The 18234-nt window shown below is 58.8% G+C and overlaps 1 protein-coding gene across 1 annotated transcript in view; it reads left to right on the top strand.

The window, feature by feature from the left end:
* The first annotated feature begins 3697 nt into the window (after nt 1-3697).
* The window catches only part of RAB26 (RAB26, member RAS oncogene family), a 34115-nt gene continuing 19578 nt past the window's right edge, over nt 3698-18234 (top strand). Inside the window, exons 1-2 of the mRNA XM_052773255.1 lie at nt 3698-3951; nt 6466-6576. Of these exons, the coding sequence (XP_052629215.1) occupies nt 3733-3951; nt 6466-6576 (330 nt within the window). The 5' untranslated portion in view covers nt 3698-3732. The remainder of the gene's footprint in view (nt 3952-6465; nt 6577-18234) is intronic.

Raw genomic sequence — 18234 nt, 5'->3', positions numbered from 1 at the left:
TCTCCCAGCAAAACGCTGGAATTTAACTTTCACAGCTGCAAAAGGAAAACAATCGCTTCCCACAAAAATAAATGATGGGCTGCGTTGATGAGATGTCTGAAGAATTTCAATTAAAAGCCAGCGACACTGACAAAGGCAACGAGATTGAAGTGTTCAAAGGTAAGTGAGCAATGGGGAGGGAAGAACAATAAATGGCGAGGGAGGGAACAGTGCCTGCTCAGCACTGCGTGGGCTGGGCCCTTCCCAAGGCGGCAGAGAGAAAGCCTTCGCCCGCCGAGCATGGCAGGGTGCTGGGATCCACCTCCGGCACGCGTCCCACGCCCTGCGCACCCTCCCTCTGCCTCCCCGCACCTCCTGCACAGACCCTGCTCCGCAGGGAGATGCTCGCTGAAGCAGGGCTGTCCCCTCTGTCTGACATCTCCAGTGGATGTCTGCTCATGTGCAACACAGAACCGAGCTCTCTGTATTTTCGAGTCAGCCCCATGAGCGTGGTGTCACCTTTGTCCCCGGCTGCCCTCCCGCACCTCCCACCTGGGTGATGCCCACTGCCTTCAGGCCCTTTCTCTACAACCGCTTTGGAGTCGGAGCTGCGTGTGCCCTTGGCAGAGGACCTGCAGCAGAACAGAGAGTGGGAAGAGCTGGCAGGTTCACATGTGATTAGGAGAAAAGTCCCCTGAACCTTGGCTGGTGGCACTGCGATGGGTGACAGCAGAGGCAAGCCGCGCCGTGTTACCAGCAGCACGTGGAAAGAGCCTGCACCGGTTTTCCTGCAGCCACCAGGCAAAGAAGATGAACATCTTCCAAGATGGCGCAGCTGACATTGTGTCTGATGGGAACAGCTCGTCCTTGCAGTCTGCCTGCTGAAGAGACATCTCTGCTCCATCTGAGCTGGTGACAAGAGCTGGGACCGGGAGGGCAGCAGGCTCAGCGTGCTCCCGGGCTGCTGGGAGAGGAATCGCTAGAGCCTGGCCGGGACGAGGCGGGCGTCCCTGCCCGGGGGACGGAGCAGTGAGGAGCAGCGGAGGCACGAGCCAGCGATGGAGCAACCTGGACCAGCGGGAGGAAGGAGGGATGGCCTCGCACCGAAATATCTCGCTTGGCTCTGAGCACGACGTGCAACTTCTGGCATACAGAGAACCCTGCAAATATCCATGCCAAAGAAAACGGCTAGATTTCAAATCCCAAAGCACAGTGTTTGTGCAGAGCAGGTGGCCAAAGCCCGGTGCCCAGCCCTGGCCAGGCTCTCCGTGTCTCCAGCCCAGCGCTGAGCTCTGTCCCCAGGCGGGGATGGCCAGGGTGCTGTGCCCCGCGGGCCTCGGGCTGCTGCTCGGCCCCTTAGTACAGGCAGAAGTAGCTGGCACTAGCTGCCTCTTAGTGCTTGCATTTACAGCCCCCCCGCTACGCTGCAATACAACAGGCCTCTTGGGTTGACAGCCCTGATGGGGACAAGCTGCTTTTCTGCCTCTAAAAACAAATTACTTACATGTAGATGTATCAGAGTAACAGATAGCCACTGTCACGGCCAGCCCCACTCAGAGCCCTGCCAGATACCGCAGTCCCGCTTCCCCAAGGCACGCCGTATCTTCAGGCGTCTGTTGTTCCATTAATCTATTTTTAGTAAATATATCCCCCTTAGTTCAGCTGCAGTTATCTGATTAGTTCCTGTAACTATATGAGGAGCAACATCTCCAGGCGTGACTGCGATTTCTGAGCAGACTGTGTCTCTGCACACGCGTTTGCTAAGAGAAAAACTTGCTGAAGATGCTTCTCCCTGCGGCGCTCGTGGACGCGGTGCTCTGAGCTCTGGCGCTGCACGAGGCCGAGTTTTGGGGGCCGGGGCAGCGGGGATCAGCACCGCTGCAGGCGCTGGAGCACATGACCTTTGGTAAAGGCAGAATTAACCAGGCACGCTTCCCCACTGCCGCCGGCGATAAGGGGTCATCCTCCTCCGGCGTTGCCCTGATGCGGCAGCGATAAGCAGCTGGCTTTGTTTGCTCCTGAACACGAGGCTGTTGATGGAGATTTCCATCATCATCGACTGTGGCTCAGAGAGGGGAAAAGTCCCCGTGCGCCAGTGCTCACAGCCTGCGGGGGCGGGGGGGTGCACCCTGAAGGCGCGGGGTGCCAGGGCTGTGTACCCCCTTCCTCCGGGCAGGTAGCACCAGGGGAAAGCTCCACAACAGCCTTGTTACTGCATAGGGACTAGTTAAAATCCCTACAGACCCACAGATGGTTCCAGCATCGCACTTTGCTCCGAGGCCTCAGCCTCTATTGACGGCAGCTGTCCCGGAAAATCAGATTATAGTGCAAACCCCTGGCATCGAGTCTGCTCTGACAAGTCAGGTCTTCCATCTCCCAGCTAGGTCGTCAGGATGAAGAGCACACAAAGGGGAGCAGGAGGATAAGCCTCCGCCGTGACAGCTTTTCCTCAGCTGTGTTGGAGGAATGCTGCAAACCCAGAGCTCCTCAGCGTTCCCTGGGGCCCGTGATGGCCGTGGCCGTGGCTTGGGGTGGGAGAAGGGGGATCTCATCCAGGAATCACGCACAGGAGCTCCTGACCCAGCTTATCTCCCTTATCGGTGGCCAAAGCCATCAGAGCTCTGCTGCCCACTCCTCCTCTTCCCCCTGGAGCGCTTTCGGGCCATTGAAGAGGGATTGACTACAGATTTAAATGCTCCCAGGGCAGCAAAGGGAAAAGCCGTGCCCACAGCGAGAGCAATCCCTTGGCATCACCACGGCTGGCACCTGAGCCCCGGTGCTGGCCCTGGGTTTGCCGGGCTGCCTGAGCCCCACCGTGTCGGCCATCACCTCCCCTCCCTCTTGTGCAAGCGCTGTTGCTTATTTACATCTTCATTGTGTGCCTGCCTGGCTTCTCACCACAGCGAGTTATTTTCCGCTCCTGCTTCGATGCGACTGTTCAAGCCCCCTTTTGCAGTCAGGATGAGGCCGCGCCGCTGGAACTGTGTCACACAGCTAAAGACATTTATTTCAGCCGAGAGACCCGCAAGCGCCTCGGGTGACACTTTGTCAGCAGCCAGAAAGAAAGATGCCGAGCGTCGCTCGCTGAAACCAGTTGCTCAGACAGACTGGGGGTAACGCGGGTTCCCGTCTTAAAAAATCTCGAGCCTGCCGCCCCGGCAGCCCACGCTGCGTCCACCCCACGGGCTCTGCCCTGCTCCGCGTCTGCCCTCAGGCCCGACTTCTCGCCGGGATGCTGCCAGCAAGCAGATGCTCCGCGTCTGCCCCCCGCGAACCCCCCTCGCCGTGCCCCAACGGGGGCAAACTCAGGGCCCGGGGCGGGGGGGTACACGGACCCCAAACCCCCGCTGCGCACCCTCGCTCGCTGCGGGGCTGGGGGTGCGAGTGGCTCCGGTGGGGGGGGATGCAGACACGGCGTGGGGCGCATCCCGGGGTGCAAATCCCCCCCCCCCCCCCCGTGGGTGCGTGTGAGCACCCTCAGCGCTGCTCCCTTCGCGTCTGCAACCCCCCCCCCCCCTTTTCAGGCACGTGCACCGACGCCCCTCCCCTGCCTGCGCCGGTGCCCCCCGCTTACCGCGGCTGCAGCGCGGGGCGGAGCGGGGCGGGCGCGGAACGGAGCCGTCCGGCCCCCACCGCCCGCCCCCGCGGCGCTGCCATTGGCGGCGGGGCCGGGCCGGGGGAGGGCGGCGGCGGCCGGTACAGCCGGTACTAGCCCCCCCGCCCCCCCCCCCCGCCCCGGCCGGCGGCCCCGGTATGTCGCGGAAGAAAGCGGCTCGCAGTAAGGGCGGCGGGGCCGCGCCCTCCGCCGCGCTGCCCCCCGCCGCCCAGGGCTCCGGCCGGGCCGCCGCCGCCGCCCCGAGGGGCTCCGCGCCCGCTGCCGAGCTGCCCCGCAACGGCGGAGCGGCGGCGGCGGCGGCGGTGGGTCGTCCGTCGCTGAGCAGCAGCGGGGAGTTCTACGATCTCGCTTTCAAGGTGCGGAGACCGGGGGGGACCGCGGGGGAACGGGAACGGTGCGGGGTCGGTGGGATGCGGGGGTCGGGTGCGGTTTTCCTTACGGTCGCCGGAGAAGTTCCCCGGGACCGGGAGCGGGCGGGCATCCCTCTGCCAGCCGCGGCATCCCGCCCCTCCTCTGCTGCTGCCGCCGCCTGGGTCGGGGCTGCTGGGGGGGGGGGGGGGGGCTGCGCCTGCAGAGCCCTCGGCAGCGGGGCTGCTTCGGCGGAACTTTTGGAAGTGATGGCAAAAGGCTTTCTGCCCAGCTGAGTTATTGTAACCTGCTGGTTCCTCTTCACCGACGTAAGAAATGCGGTCGTGCAGCGCGGTGACAGTATTCCTCGAGTCGCATCGAATCTGCTCTGGCTGCTGTTGAAATGTCTCCAGCTTGCGCTTTCTTTTAAGGGCTCAGATGGCTTCTTCTCTCAGATTCTGGCGAGCGAGCCACACATCAAACGTATTTGCACCCCCCCCCCCCCTTCCGTCATGCGACCTGATGCAAGCCCAGCTTGGAGCTCGCTTAGCGATTTTGGCTGGGGCTGCAATTCGGTGTGACCCATCTGACTGCATTTCGAACACAGACCTGTGTAACCGAGCGCAGGGGATTGAGCTTGGAGAAGAGGGTGTTTGCTATGGCAAGTCCAACCTTAGCCTGTGGCAAGGTGCCATCGTGGTGTTAAGATTTGGGACGTGGAGTAGGAGGTGAGGGGCGTTGGAGAAGTGAATTTGGTTGCTTTGGTAGGTGGTTGGTCCTGATACAGCTGCAGTAATGGTTCAACGGCTTCCCTAAAATGGAGCCATCTCCGTGTTCATGCTGGTCCTTGGCTCCTTCAGCTCGCCTCTCCCTGCCTGGGCTGGGGCTTTCCCATGGCACAGGGATAAGCCAGATGAGGTCTCAGATAAGCCCAAACGTGCTGGGTAGCCAAACCCTTTGCTAATGGTCTGGCTGGTTTTGAACCAGTGGGAGAGAGAAATTGCTTTGTATTCAGTAAAAACCTGGTTTATTAAACTTTCTCTTTCCCCTACCCCTCTCTTGAGGCTCCCAAGCTCTCCAGAGGCAGTGGCCAAACGCAAGTCCTGGGCCCGGGGCCGAATCCTGATCGCCGAGCCCTTGGCGTAAGCCTGGCCCTGGGTGCTACTGCATGCCCTGGGTGAGGTGTCAGTGGTGCTGGGTGGAGAGAAGCTGCTTTTAAGGGTCACCCTGCTCTAGAACAGAGGTCTGGAAAGTTTTAAAAAAACAATACTACTATTTTGTACTAAAAATGCCTCTTTCTTTCCCCCTTCCCGTGGCTTCGCGGGCTCGCTGGCTCTCCTAACCCTGCTGTACCAGAGCTCGGTGCGTGGCTGTGCATGGTGCTCCCACAGGAGACCCGGTGCGGGGCTCTGCACCGTGGGTGATGGAGCAGTGTGGCTGGATCCTGGCCGCCCACTCCCCTCCCCAGCGGTGCCCCCCTGCCCCAAAACAAGTTATGGCTGCTGCTGCTTCTTGGGAGGCTGAGCTGCAGAGGGGTGATGGCATTTGCTGCTTCTGATGGCTCCTGCCTGGGTTTGGTGTGACCCAAGGCAGCGCCTGCCTTAAAACCATTTAAATTTGGTCACGGGCTAATGGCAGTGCTTTTGGGAGAGAGGGAACCCTGCCATGTCAGCGTGAAGCCGTGTGAATTGGTGCAGGTGGAGAAGCCGCTAATGCAGCTCGGCTGCGTGGTCTGGGATTTCTCAATGGCGGGAAGCTGTCGTCCTGCCTAGGGGAGCGGGGTCGGCGGCCCCGGGGTGCAGAAGGGCTGGGAAGGGGTTGCGGTTTGAGCAGAGGCTTTGGGGAGCTGCGTTTGGGAGCAGCTTCAGCTCTGCTGTGGTTTCTTCGTGGCAGGGTGGGTGCCTGCCCCATCTGCACCCGGCGCTGCTGCTGGGTGGGGAAACTGAGGCAGGCGGCACCAGGAGCTGCTCCCTCGGCACCCGCTGAGGACCGGGAGGGTGGCTGGGAGGGTCCCGCCAAAGGAGTTTGCTCGCAGAGGGCAGGGTGAGCTCATGGTTGGGGGCCCCCCCGAAGTCTCCCCGTGGGCAGTGCCACCCTCCCAGAAGCCCCGCACGTGGTGGGGTGCAAGGTCTTTCGTGGGTGCGCCGGGGGCAGCGTGGGCCCCGCAGCCGTCGGGTCGCAGCCTGCTTCGCCTAGACAGCACCTCTTGGTTTTCCAGGGGTGTTTGTGTCCCCACGGGGGATCTGTTAAGTACTGCTCGGGGGAAGGTGTCTGGAGTTCAGCCAGTGCTCAGGGACACACGTGGTGCAGGGTGGGGAGCAATCCTGCTGTGGGTCCCCCCCTTCTCTCCCCCCACCTCCCCTAGGTCTGAGGACATCCCTCTTGGACGTGCTTTTTTTCCCCTCAAGAATACGGGATCCTCATGGGCCCGGATGGGGCTTTTGGGATGGCGATGGGTAACGGCTGCGGTGGGGCTTCCTTCCCGAAACCCAGTGTCTAACGCCTGCCCCCCTCCCTCGCAGGTGATGCTGGTGGGCGACTCGGGGGTCGGCAAAACCTGCTTGCTGGTGCGGTTCAAAGACGGCGCTTTCCTCGCCGGCAGCTTCATTTCCACAGTTGGAATCGACTTCAGGGTAAGTGCCTGGGGGGCTCCTCGGCCTCTGCCCACGGGGTCTGGCAGGTGAATGGTGGCTTTTGCAGAGGAGAGACAAAACGTTGCTCCAAGGACTTAAACCTCATCATCCCAACCACGTCAGTGCCAGCCGGGGCACCTCAGGGTGCTGATGGCGGCAGCATCAGAGAGCAGCGGCCTCTTCGTTACCGCTTTGGACAAGGATGGGGGAGCACGTCCCCTGCTCTGGGTCCTGGGGATGGTTCGTGTGACAACAACAGCTGAGGCCTGAGCATCTGCACGGTGAAAGTATTTCCCTGAGTCAGTTTCAGTGTTTTTAAAAGTTGAGTTTGTTTTTTTTTAAAAAAAAAAACCAACAAAGAACAACCAAACAAAAAACCAAAACGAAAACTGACATAAACCAGAATCTCCTGGGAACATCTCCTGAGCGCAGCTTTGGGGTGCTGACGTGGGGGTGCGGTGCCGGGGTGGCCCTGCTCCCTCTGGCACGGGGGGGGGGGGGGGGGGATGCGTTGTGCCGAGGGGTCTCTGAGCTCTCGGAGAGTAACTGTTTTGTTGGTGCCGGCCGGAGCATCCTGGTGCTGGGGGAGCCCCGAGGGCAGCATGTCGGGGCTGCGTGGCACCAGCGAGGACAGCGGGAACCTGCTTGACAGAGGGGATAATGTGGGGAATGGGAGGCAGAAGGGGAGACAGCTCGTGTCCTCCGATGCTCTAGTGTGGGCAGAGCATCCTTTGCCAGCTGGGAATGTCTTAGTGCTGGCCGGGGCCCTCAAAGCCTTTTCTTGGCATCGTTTTCCCGGTGACATCTTGCTGGGGAGGGCAAAGCCTGGCGAAGGGGGGCTGCCGTGGGCACCCTGGGCTGCAGAGCGGGCACCCCTGGGATGGGACAGCAAAGCAACAGGGACGGTGACTTTACAGAGATGGCATCGAAGAAACCTTACGGCAGCTGTGAAGGGCAAGCGAGGGAGCTTTTGCTACCAAAGCGGCAGCTGGCAGCACGCCTGGCTTGGGTCTCTGGCCCAGGGATCAGGTGCTACCAGTCCCTCCCCAGTTCCCCAGCCATCTGCTTCCCCCCAAACTGCGAGCTTGCCGCCCCCCAAGATGTCTGGCCGGTGCCACAGGCTCCTGGGGGAGGCTCAGCCCTCGGGACCGCGGATGTGCCCAGTGGCAGTGCTCTCCCTGCCCTGCTGTCGGGGCACCGGCTGCGTTGTCTCACTGTGCAATGGTTTTTGGCCCCGTTTTGGTGCTGCGGTGGTGATGGGTGAGTGCGGTGAAGAGCTGGTGGTGATGCCACGCACCAATGTTGCATCTTCCTGACTGCCTTTTCTCAGCAGGATCTTGGATTTGCCCCTTTCTTGGAGGAATTCTGGGAGATGGGCGTCTCTTGTAATCTGCTATTTCGCCAGGGTGTGAATAATAACTTGCTGGTACAGTGACAAGTGGAAGAGATGAGGGACAGCTCAGAAAGCCTTTAGAAAGAAAGCGATGTTCTTTCCTGCAAAGAGGCTTTCGGTGCAGAGCGATGCTGCGGGCTGCAGCAGCAGCTTGGTGAAGTTAGTAAATTGGAGTCCGTGATTTTATACAAAGGTAATTACACGGTATTTCAGGTGTTCTTAAAATGAAAAGTGTTTTATTACTGATTGCAATGATTGATACCAAGGGCAGTCATAAAATCCTGTGACTTATTGATCAGAGCACTGAAACGACTGCTACTGAGTAGCAATCAAATTAGGGTTAATTTACTTCTGTAATAGAGCTGCTAGAGCTACATCGGTTTGAAATGGGCAGATTATACAGTGGGGAAGATCATGTGTATGCCCAAAACCTCATTACTATCATCTTTGTAAGGCACTCATAATTTTGGGGGGGACATGGAAATAGTTTTTTGATTGTACATCTCCGTTTCCATTAAGATAATCCTGTTTGCAGGCGCTGTGTAATTGTGCCTTTCTCGCTGTTTGCATCAGGATGCAGATGAAGCTCTGGGGTGGCAACGCTGGAGGCTTCTGCTGCGAGAGCACATTTTGGTTTTAATTTGTGTCTATCTAATAACAAAACGGCCACATCGCAGCTCCTTTTCTCTGTAATCCCAGAATTTGGCATCGGGTTTTCTGGCTGAAGCAAGCGAGGCTGTTTGCGACCGCGGGCGGTTGTGGTCGGGGAAGGCGGTCGCTGGGTTTTTGCTGCGTTCACCTCGGACCCAAGCAAGAGGCGCTGAGCAAGCGCTGGGCGTTATTTCGGTGCATCGGGCTTTTTCGGCGGGGTTTGCGGTGGTCGCTGAGCCTCGCTGGCGGCGGAGACCGGGGGGACCTCCCCAAGGCCAGGGGCAGCTGCGCTCCTGTGCACGCGCGACCTTGCTCGGCCAGGGGCGAGCTGCGGGAACCTGGGTAAAGGCTGGGGATGTTGCGGGGATGGAGCTGCCCGGCTCCTGCCGTTGTTTTCGGGACTGTCTCTGCCCCTCTTGATGCCGGCTGGTTTTTGTGAAGCACCCAGGGATGGAATGGAGCCGTGTTGCGGGGCAGCCCCTGCACCCACCCAGCTGCTCTCCGCCTCCTCTCCCAGTCCGTCCACTGGTCCCAGTGGGCTCCAGGATCAGCCGCTCATTTTCGAGCATGTCAAACCATTAGATACGCGCAAAGCTATGGATAATGGATTACGTAGGTCTGAGCAAATGTAAATGAATAGAAATCCATTTAAAATTAATCTAGCATTACAATTCCTAATGGCCCCCTACGTTTTTTCCCTCCTACTGTTTTATGTTAGGGAGAACCTCTCCCATTGTGTTTGTTTATCATCGTGTCTTTGTTTAAGAGAAGAGAATGATGTTGATCTAAATATATTTGGAAAATAAACCACTGATACTAGGGAAAAAAAAGATGATCATAGTATTACAAAATGCATCAAAATGGTACCTATTGGCTTCTAGCTTTGGAGACGCCAAGTCCTTTGGCTTTCCTTCCTTTGAAAATTGGGTTTACTGGGGCAGCATCTTTAGCTCCTCAGGAACATACCAGCCCTCCCCCTTCAGCCAGGGCAGTGTCGGGGTGTCCAGGGTGCCGAGCCGAGGGTTTGGCTGGGGGTGCGCTGCTGGGGCGAGCCCCCCCTGCTGCAAGTGCCATTAAGGCGAGGCAGAGCCCTGGGGCGAGGGGTCCTGCTCCCGTGGGGGCTTCCTCGGAGCAGGGGGCTGGCTTGGAGCGACAGAAACTTCTGTCCGAGTTACTGTGCTGCTTCCCCCAGAGGGGAAAACCTCCCAGGGGGGCAAAGTCCTCTCTGCCTCCAGCATCCCGGTTGCAGGAGTCGCCTTTGCCATTTCCAGCCATTGCTAGATAATGGGCGGCTTAATTATTCCCTCCCATCGGCTGCGGTATGGCCGGGGCTGTGCCGAGCCATGGCACGGGGTCTTCCTCCTCCTCCTCTTCCCCGGGGGCTGGGGGGTCTCAGCAGATCCCTCTGCTTGGGGGCAGCGGTGGGGCTGGGTCTCTGTATGTTAGGATTGCAGGGAGAAGGGGCTCCTGGAAAACAGCAGGTTTATTACTCAGGGATGTGAATCCCATTTTTCTTGGGGCTACTGAAGGAGCTGCCTTTTGCTGGAATTTTGGGAACGCCGCAGAAACCTCAACAGAAATTAAAGCTCCACAGCCAACGGTACTTCTGTCTCGTCGTAACAGCTAACTAACGGGAGGAATGTCTTGCCAAAGCCGAGAAACCAAAGGGCCACGTGAGCCCACCGTGTGCCCCCTCCCCGATGACGGCCAGGCTCCGTGGGGCTGCCCCAACGCTGGCTGCCCCGCTGGTGCTCACAGCCCCGCACTTTGTCCTGAGCTTTGCAAGGTCAAGCGAGTTAAGACTTTTTGTACTAATTGGACCTGAAAGGAGAAGAACATAAAAGAAAAAAATTAAAGATGAGCCTTTTCTCCCAGGGAAGAGGTGCTAATGAGTTTCTTTGCATTAGCAGGGGAGATGGCTTCTGCGTTAATCAGTGGGATGAAACCATTAGGAAGCGCTTTGCTGGCAGAGTTCAGAGCAGGGCGGCTTGTCTTCGTTTTCTCCGAGGTGTATTGCAGTTATCGCTCCTCTCTCGCTGCCCCAAGGAGAGGGAGCAAACCAACATCCTCCTGGTGCGAAGCATCCTTAGGTGCTGCAGGAGGAGGAGGATGGAGCCAGCCCTGGTGCTTCAGCACAGCGTTGGGCTTTCTGGGCAGGCAGCTGGGCGCAGGGAATATTTCCTCTGAAGGCTGGGCTTGGATGTCTGGCGGTTTGCACCAACGTGCCCAGGAGGGGTTTCTGCTGGTTGTTACCCTGCGGAGACCTGCAGCTCTCCCTGCAGCCGCAGCCTCCTCGGGTGCGGGCGAGCCGGCAGCGGCCACGCTCTCTGCTCCAGCCTTGGCCGTGCCGCAGTTAATCTGCCCGCTGGGACGGCTGCTGTGCGCTGTAAATAAAAGCTGTCACTTGTGACCCTGAGCTTTAAGGGCTCTTGATTACATTCAGCCCTGTGCTGGTCTGGGGGTGGAATCAGCGGTATATAATATGCTTTTTTGCATAAGAGATTTGTTGCATCTCTGTTTATTTTTTGTAGCGTGTGCGTGTGTGCGCACCTTCCGTCGGCAAAACAGCAGCTGCTGGCTGCCTGCTGACTCCCTCAGTGAGCTTAACTTTGCAGGAGAGATGGAAGGCTTCGTTCCAGCCATGCAGGGTGTGCAATCTAACACTGGCCACAGTCTGGATTTGGCAAGTCTGGTCCTGGGTCTCCATGTGCTCAGGGGAGGGAGGTGTGGATGCCCTGAGCATCTGCCGGTCCCCAGCGTGCGCCCGCATCCCTGCCCTTGGGGTGATGTTCCAGCGCAGCGTTCGCCGTGGTGCCTCCCTTTGAAGGGTTGGTGCAACCTGGAGCCATCTGAATGCCAAGGGCTGGCTTTTATCTCAGCAGTTGGCACGGAGCATTAGCAGGGCTAATTTTCTGATGGATCGATCTGGAAAAAGTGGGAGGGGATCTGCTTAGGCCAGAAGAAAGAAACGGAAATAAATTAATTCTAGCATGTCTTTCTATATAAAATTAGTCCTGAACATTCAAGGGAAGGGACTCTGGGCATCGAGCAGAGTGTTTAGTCTCCTCTGTTCGCACGCTTTGCCGTGTAGCATGGTGACGTGTGCGGGGTCGGGCAGGGGGGCTGCTGCGGGCTGCAGTCGGGTGGGTTTAGGTCGGTCCCCGGGGCTGCGAGCTGGAGCACCGGAGGGGACAGTCCCCGCTCCGCACGCCTGCAGGGGAGGTGGTCTTCCCCTGGGAGAGGCATCTCGGTGCTGCCTGGGTCACTTGGGCCAAATACACCCTCCGTGGGGCTGCCGTGCCAGCGGCAACACCGGTGCGACCGCTCCGAGCCGGGGCAGGAGCCCTGTGCGGGTGCTGGCGTGGCAGGGCGGGCAGGGGGATGCCTGCGTGCCTGCCTTGGGTATGTGTTTCCAGCAGCTCTTTGTCTGAAATCGGCTTGTTCTGCATCTCCAAGTGCTGTATGAATTTTAATAGAAGCCAGTAGCTGATTTCATACTTTCGCATGTCTCACTGTAAGGAAAGCTGGGCTCAATTTGCCCAGAGGAGCTTTCCTGCGATGCTTTCCACCCCTTCTGCCTGGTTTCAGGGATCAGATGAGATGCTGGCACCGGTGCCATAAGGACCAGGTGCTTCCCGAATCCGGCAGCAGGTGAGGCAGGTCCGGGAGAGCTCGCTCAGGGAGGGCAGGTGCTTGTTTGCCGGAACACGCCTTGATTTTATCGATTTATGTCATGTCTGACTCTTAGGACAACAGCTTCTCTGCGGCTGCTGCTGGTTCCTGTTCCCTGCTCCCAGGACGGGCTCTCAGGGGAGTAAATAGCCATTTTTCCTGGGAAACCGAGCCCTGCTTTGCTTTCAGCTGCTGCTCTCCTCCTTTGCAGAGGGACACAGCTTTGCAGTCAGCGAAGCCTGTCATTTGCATGCAGGGGCTCAGTTGCCAAGAGATGCTGCGAGCAGCACCCGTGGCGGGCTGCACCCGCTTTCTCACATCTGCTAGTATTTTATTCATGTTTCTTTGGCTCTTGCATTTGAAAAATAATAAACCTCCTCGGTGTGCTCCAGTTCTGCAGCGCACCAGTAAACTGCAAACACCCGTGTGCTGGCGGTAATCCCGGTGGACAACAGACTCGATTCCTGCCTTGGGAAGGCAAAAAGAAACAAGATCAATGTCTTCAAAGCAGAGAAGTACTTGAGCTGCTCTTTAAATGAGCAGCTGGAGCGGCATCGAGACCCAGAGCCTGGTTAAGAAAACTCTTAACCAGTTTGCAGGATGGTGTGAAGGTGCCTTCCCCGCTCTCGGCACGCCGGGGGCTCTCCCGCCCCCTCAGTGTCTGGGAAATACCACCCAGAATAGACTGGGTGTTTAAGCCGGGTGTGAAATTTTGCATCCATTTCAGCTGACAGCGAGAGTGCTGGGGACATGGGGTTTCATGGGAGATGCTCCTGGAAGGGTGCCGGTGTCACCCAGGCTCCTGCACTCCCTCTGCTGTGCTGTGGCTTCCCGGTGCGTGCCAACAGCCGGTGTCCCCGCGGATCTGTCCTGGTCTGGGATGGTTGGAATAAAAGGTGTAATTAGCTCAGGTGGAGGGCAGGAGGCCTGGGCTGCTTGGGAGCTGCAGAGCTAGGGCACGGGCATGGAAGAAATACACTTGGGAGCTGCTGGTGGAAGGAGGGAGGTTGTAAAGCTGTTCACCATAACCTGCTTCTGGATCCTCCTCATTAGAGCTGTATGGGAGCTCAAAACCCCATTAGAGGATGGGGACCAACGTGGTGGAAACTCAGCTGGAAAATGCAATTCCTGCAGATTTGCAGGCTGTTGCGAGCCTACGTGGAAAGCGTGAGCAGAGTCGCTTCCTGGGCCCTGTAGCATCTGACCAGAACGGCTTAATTTCTTCTCCTTTAATTTCTTTTCCAGGCAAATTGTGGTGCAGCACAAAGGCGGGTTGGGAAGCGGCACCCGGGCACGTGTGTTGTCACTGTGGTGTCCCCTCCCTGAGCCGCCGGCATCCATCGCGGCCAAGCCATCAGCAGGCGCGGTCCTGGCTCCGTGGGCGCACGGGGCTGGCAATGTTTGTCTCCTCTGTCCTTGGCGTGGGGATGGCATCGTGATGTGGGGACGGCTGCCTGCACTCCTGGAGCCCTCTCGTGCCTTTATCTTATTTCTGTTTTTCCTGCAGCAGCGTGGGAAGGGAAGAGTTTCTTTGTGCATCTTAAAATTGTAGGAGTTTTTGGTGGTAGCTCAGTGGCCGCTCTTTGAAGTGCCCTGTGAAGTCCCTGCAGGGAGTTGGGTTTCGGTGCAGGGTGATGAACCCGCTCATGTGAGCATCCTCGGTGCAGCACCCATCTCCTGCAGGGGTGGTAGGTGCGGTGGAGCTGCCGCTGCTCTGCTCACAAGCAGCATTATCCCGTGTCTTCGGGGTTGTGGGTCAGTGCCCTGCTCCCTGCTTCACTCCAGCTTAGCAGGCTCTCTGCAAAGGAGCGGGGTGAGGAGGAGGCTGGTGCTGGAGGAAGGCTGTGGGCACGCAGATGTGGTGTGTCTGCATCTCTCTGGATGGTGCCAGGTGAGAAATTGGCCCCGGGGAGGCCAGTTCGGGTGCTGGAGCATCCGCTGCCCCGGTGCAGAGCCAGGCGTTACGCTGGGTCTGTTTGTGGTGCCGGGGCCTGTGAGGGAGTGTTTTATAGCCAATAAAACATTTAAATGGGGCTAGAGTAAGTCTAAATGGTTTGAATATTTAATGGAATACATTTGGCTTAATTTCACTTTCATCTTTTATTTGCGATAAAATACTGAATTCAGCTGTGCAGAATTGGGTTTTTCTTTGAAAGCGGAGGGAAGGCAGCTGGGTCTGCAGGGACGGGGAGGCTTTGGGGTGCCTCTGCTCCCCTCTGCCACCCCTGTGATGGGCATTTAGGGGCATCCCTGCCCCATGGCTCTCACCTTGCTCGGCCCCCGTCATCCCTCCTGAGCCCTTGCTGCCTCTCCGCTGAGCCACTGACTCATTTCATTGCTGCTGATTAATTATTTGCCCCCAGCAGGCTTTGGTTTATTCCCAGCATGGATGCCGGTGATCTCTGTGTGCACGCGGGGAAGGGCGAGATGCCGGTTCTGGATTCGGCAGTGCTGCGGAGGGCTGCAGCGGGATGTTGCTGCCGTTCCCAAAAAGCTGGTGCGGGGGGAGCCGTCTCTGGCTGAACTCGCCGGGAGATGGCTGCGCATCGTCCTTCCCTGAAAACCACCTGCCCCTTCGTCCTCTTCCCAAAGAGCCGCTTTCCTCCTCACATCTGCAAAGGATGGAGAGACCTGAGCCGTGGAGATAGGGGTCAGGTTGGACCCGTCGGGGGGGCTTTTGCCAGGCCCTGTGATGGTAATGCTGAGCATCAGCACGGCAAATCAGAAGGGCAGTGATCGGCCGCTCTGAAGCCTGGAACCGTGAGTGCTGGCAGATCATCCCCCTTAGAAAAAAAGAATGGGAAAAACAATCCCATCCAAGTGGATTGGAGCTGTGTTTACGGTGGAAGGAGCCGCACCATGGTGTGCGTCTGCGAAGTTGTCTGCTTGTCCTTGGCTGGCAATGGGGGGGGATGCTGGTTCCTATGGGAATGGGGAATTTGGGGATCGAGGGCTTGTCTACCTGCAGAGCAAGCAAAATATTTTGTCGGCAGCATTGTCCTGGGCGTGAGTGAGGGATGCAGTGAGTAGGGGGACCCAGGGTGGCTGCTGGTGGGGAGCCTCAAGGAGGAGGAGGAGGGCTGGGAAAGCACGGGGTCTGTGGGATTCCTGCATGGGGCAACGTTAGTGGCACCATGGGGACATCCCTGCCCCAGAGCATGGGACTGGCTCAGCGCCGTGCCGTGCCATCGTATGCCCATGGCTGGGCAGAGCCAGGGCAATGCTCAGCCGTGCCGTGCTGCCTGTGCGGCTCCTGGCCCTGCTCGCAGCCCGGCGAGAAGGGGAGCGAAGCCGCGGCGTCGCTGTACACGCTGCTGGCTCCATCCAAGAGTGATGGAGCTGCCCCTGCTCCCCTGGTGAGGGATCTCCAGCGGAGTGGTGTAACTCCTACAGCTTTGTTTGTCTAACAGGGGCACACAGCATTTTTAATCCTGGCTAAGCACCGAGTCATTGCCTTGAAGGATTGCAGAACCTCTCAAAAGCAACGGCAAATATTTTATCTTTATGTCTTCATTGGAAAAAATATTTCTCCCCAATCATAACTACTATGCGTTGGGAGCTCATGGTCCTTCAGCTTTAAAGGGTGATGCCCATTGCCTCAGTCCATGGCTGTCCCAGGGCGAGAAGAAGCCCGACAGGGGTCCGGGGGCCTCGGTGATGTTTTAGGGCTTCAGCGTGGGGAAGCTGTTCGTGTGACAGACCCAGCGGGTCTGGGGTCAGTCCTGCCCGCAGGCAGGTCAGCAGGCAGGAAAGGTCATCTTCTGGAGGTCGTAAGACCGGCGGCATGTCTCTGAGGATGCAAACTGGTCCTGTTGTGAACATCTGGACAGGTTTTGTTTCATTTTGTGTGGGGTTTTTATATTTAATTTATTGAAAGGAGAGGAGTGGCGGGGAGCCGTGACCAGCTGCAGCGATGCAGCCGAACCTGCCCGGGTCGGATGCCGTGAAGCCGTCCACCTGCGGCGAGCCCGGACCTCGTCGGACCTCGTCAGCCCTCGTTCATTCTGCCCGTATCCTGGGATATTTTCCTCCATCCCGTCAAGCCGTGATGTTCCCGGGCCCAAGTGACTTGCTGGGGAAATGGAGGCTTTGGCTTTTCCAGCTTTGCTTGCGCGGGCGTCGCCACGGCAACCGCGCCGCCGGCGAACGCCTCGCCCGACGCGCACCGCTTTATGGCATTAACGCGGTTATTAGCCAAGCGCCGCCAAACCACCGCCGTTTGCCATACGCGCCTGCGGTGCGATGCGTGCCGGGCGCGGGGCCGGGGGCGGCAGAGGAGGAGCGGGGGGTCCTGCCCCCGCGCCGATGCTGCTGCTCCTCATTAAGGATAATGAGGCTGGACCAACCTCGGCTCCTGGTACCATCCCTGCCAGGGACAGCCGCTGGTGTTGGCACTCCAGTGCCCTTTGCTCTCAACCTTGAAACAACCTCCCGTTAATGGTTTTTTCCCCCCATAGCTGAGTCCAGGAGGCTGCTGGAGGCATTTGGGAAGCATCCCCCCCAGGGAGCTCAGATCCCGCTGCCCAGGACCTTGCCCTCCGTTGGACAGTGATGTTGAATTTGGTCTGAATTGCCGGGGTTTGCTGCCCCCGTACCGCTCGACAGCAGCGGTTCCCCACCAGTGCCTCCGTGTCTCGCTGCTTCCTCTGAGCCGGTGACTAAGAAAAACACAACTGCGTGGCTGGATGAATAATTCAGCCCAGCCTCATTGCTGGGGGGTTCACAGAGAAGACCCTGTCTGGGGACCTCCTTGTCAGAGGGGACTGGTCCCTGAATGAGCATCCATCCTGTAACAGGGATTCGGTGCCCCGCGCCGTGCAGGGTCAGTCCAGTCCCTTTCCTGGGTGTGCAGGGAGCCCTTCCCGCCGCTTGTGCAGCCAGATGGCTGGGCTTCAATTTGTTGGGTTGTTTTTTGTTTGTTTTTTTTTTTCCCTCGGTGTTAAGCACACTTAGCTCTCGGGAGCTGCAGGGAAGCAGCCGTTTCTCCGGGGTCGTGGCTGCGAGAGGACGGCATCGTTTCCCCGGCACGGCCGGGCGCTCACCCTCCCGCCCCACCGGCTGCAAAGCCCCCGTGGGCTCACCGCTTTCGGCGTGCCTCGGCGGAAACGCCGGGGGATTGTTGCTACTCTCGGCGTCAATTTTTAGAGCGCGGCGCGGGTTTTGGCAGCGGCGCCGGCCAGCCCACGCAGCCCTCAGCAGTGCCAGCCTCGGGAAGGACTGGCAGCTCTGCCGGGCTGGCGGGGATGCGGCTTTCCGGGGGTGAGTCCGCCGTGCCATGCCGTGTGTCCGTGCACCTCCCCATGGCACGGGTGAGCCAGGGCTGGGAAGAGACCCCGGCGCTGTGACGGCCGTGCCGCACTGCCCCGGGCAGCCGTCACCGGTTGCGTTTATTTTCTGCCGTAACCGTATGGCTTTGGGTGTTTCCATAGGGGCCGAGGGGCCGCGGGGTGCTGTATGGTCACGGTGCGGGTCGGGGCTGTGAAGCATCTCAGGCTGTTACACTGCGGGCTTCCTCGGGCTCCTGTGAGTCAGGGCTTTCTGAAAGAAAAGCGTTCCCGGGAGATCACGCATCGCAGGTTTCCGATGAGTGGGCTTTTCTTTTTCCTCTAAGTGCCGAGGCACATGTGGCCTGAAGGCAAACACAACAGCTCGAACGGTGCTGGGTCCTGAGCCCCGCGGGCACGTTCTCCTCCCACTCAGGGACCCCGGCCGTGGGCAAGGCTGGCTGATTCCCCAGCTCCTTCCGTGGCAGGTCTAGGGCTTGCTGACATGGCTTGGGGAAACGTGGCCGATGTGACGGGACAAGAGCGGGGCTGGGAATCGCTTCCCGGCGAACCCTGCTGCACTGTGTTTGGGAGAAGGGCTGGCTGTGGTGCATTCCTGCGGGGCATTGCCGTGGGGCATCCCTGCAGCCCATCCCTGCAGCCCATCCCTGCAGTATA

The sequence above is a fragment of the Harpia harpyja genome, chromosome 21 (genome assembly GCF_026419915.1).
Source record: "Harpia harpyja isolate bHarHar1 chromosome 21, bHarHar1 primary haplotype, whole genome shotgun sequence".
In the NCBI taxonomy this organism is placed as follows: domain Eukaryota; kingdom Metazoa; phylum Chordata; class Aves; order Accipitriformes; family Accipitridae; genus Harpia; species Harpia harpyja.
This window is presented reverse-complemented; position numbering and strand designations above follow the sequence as displayed.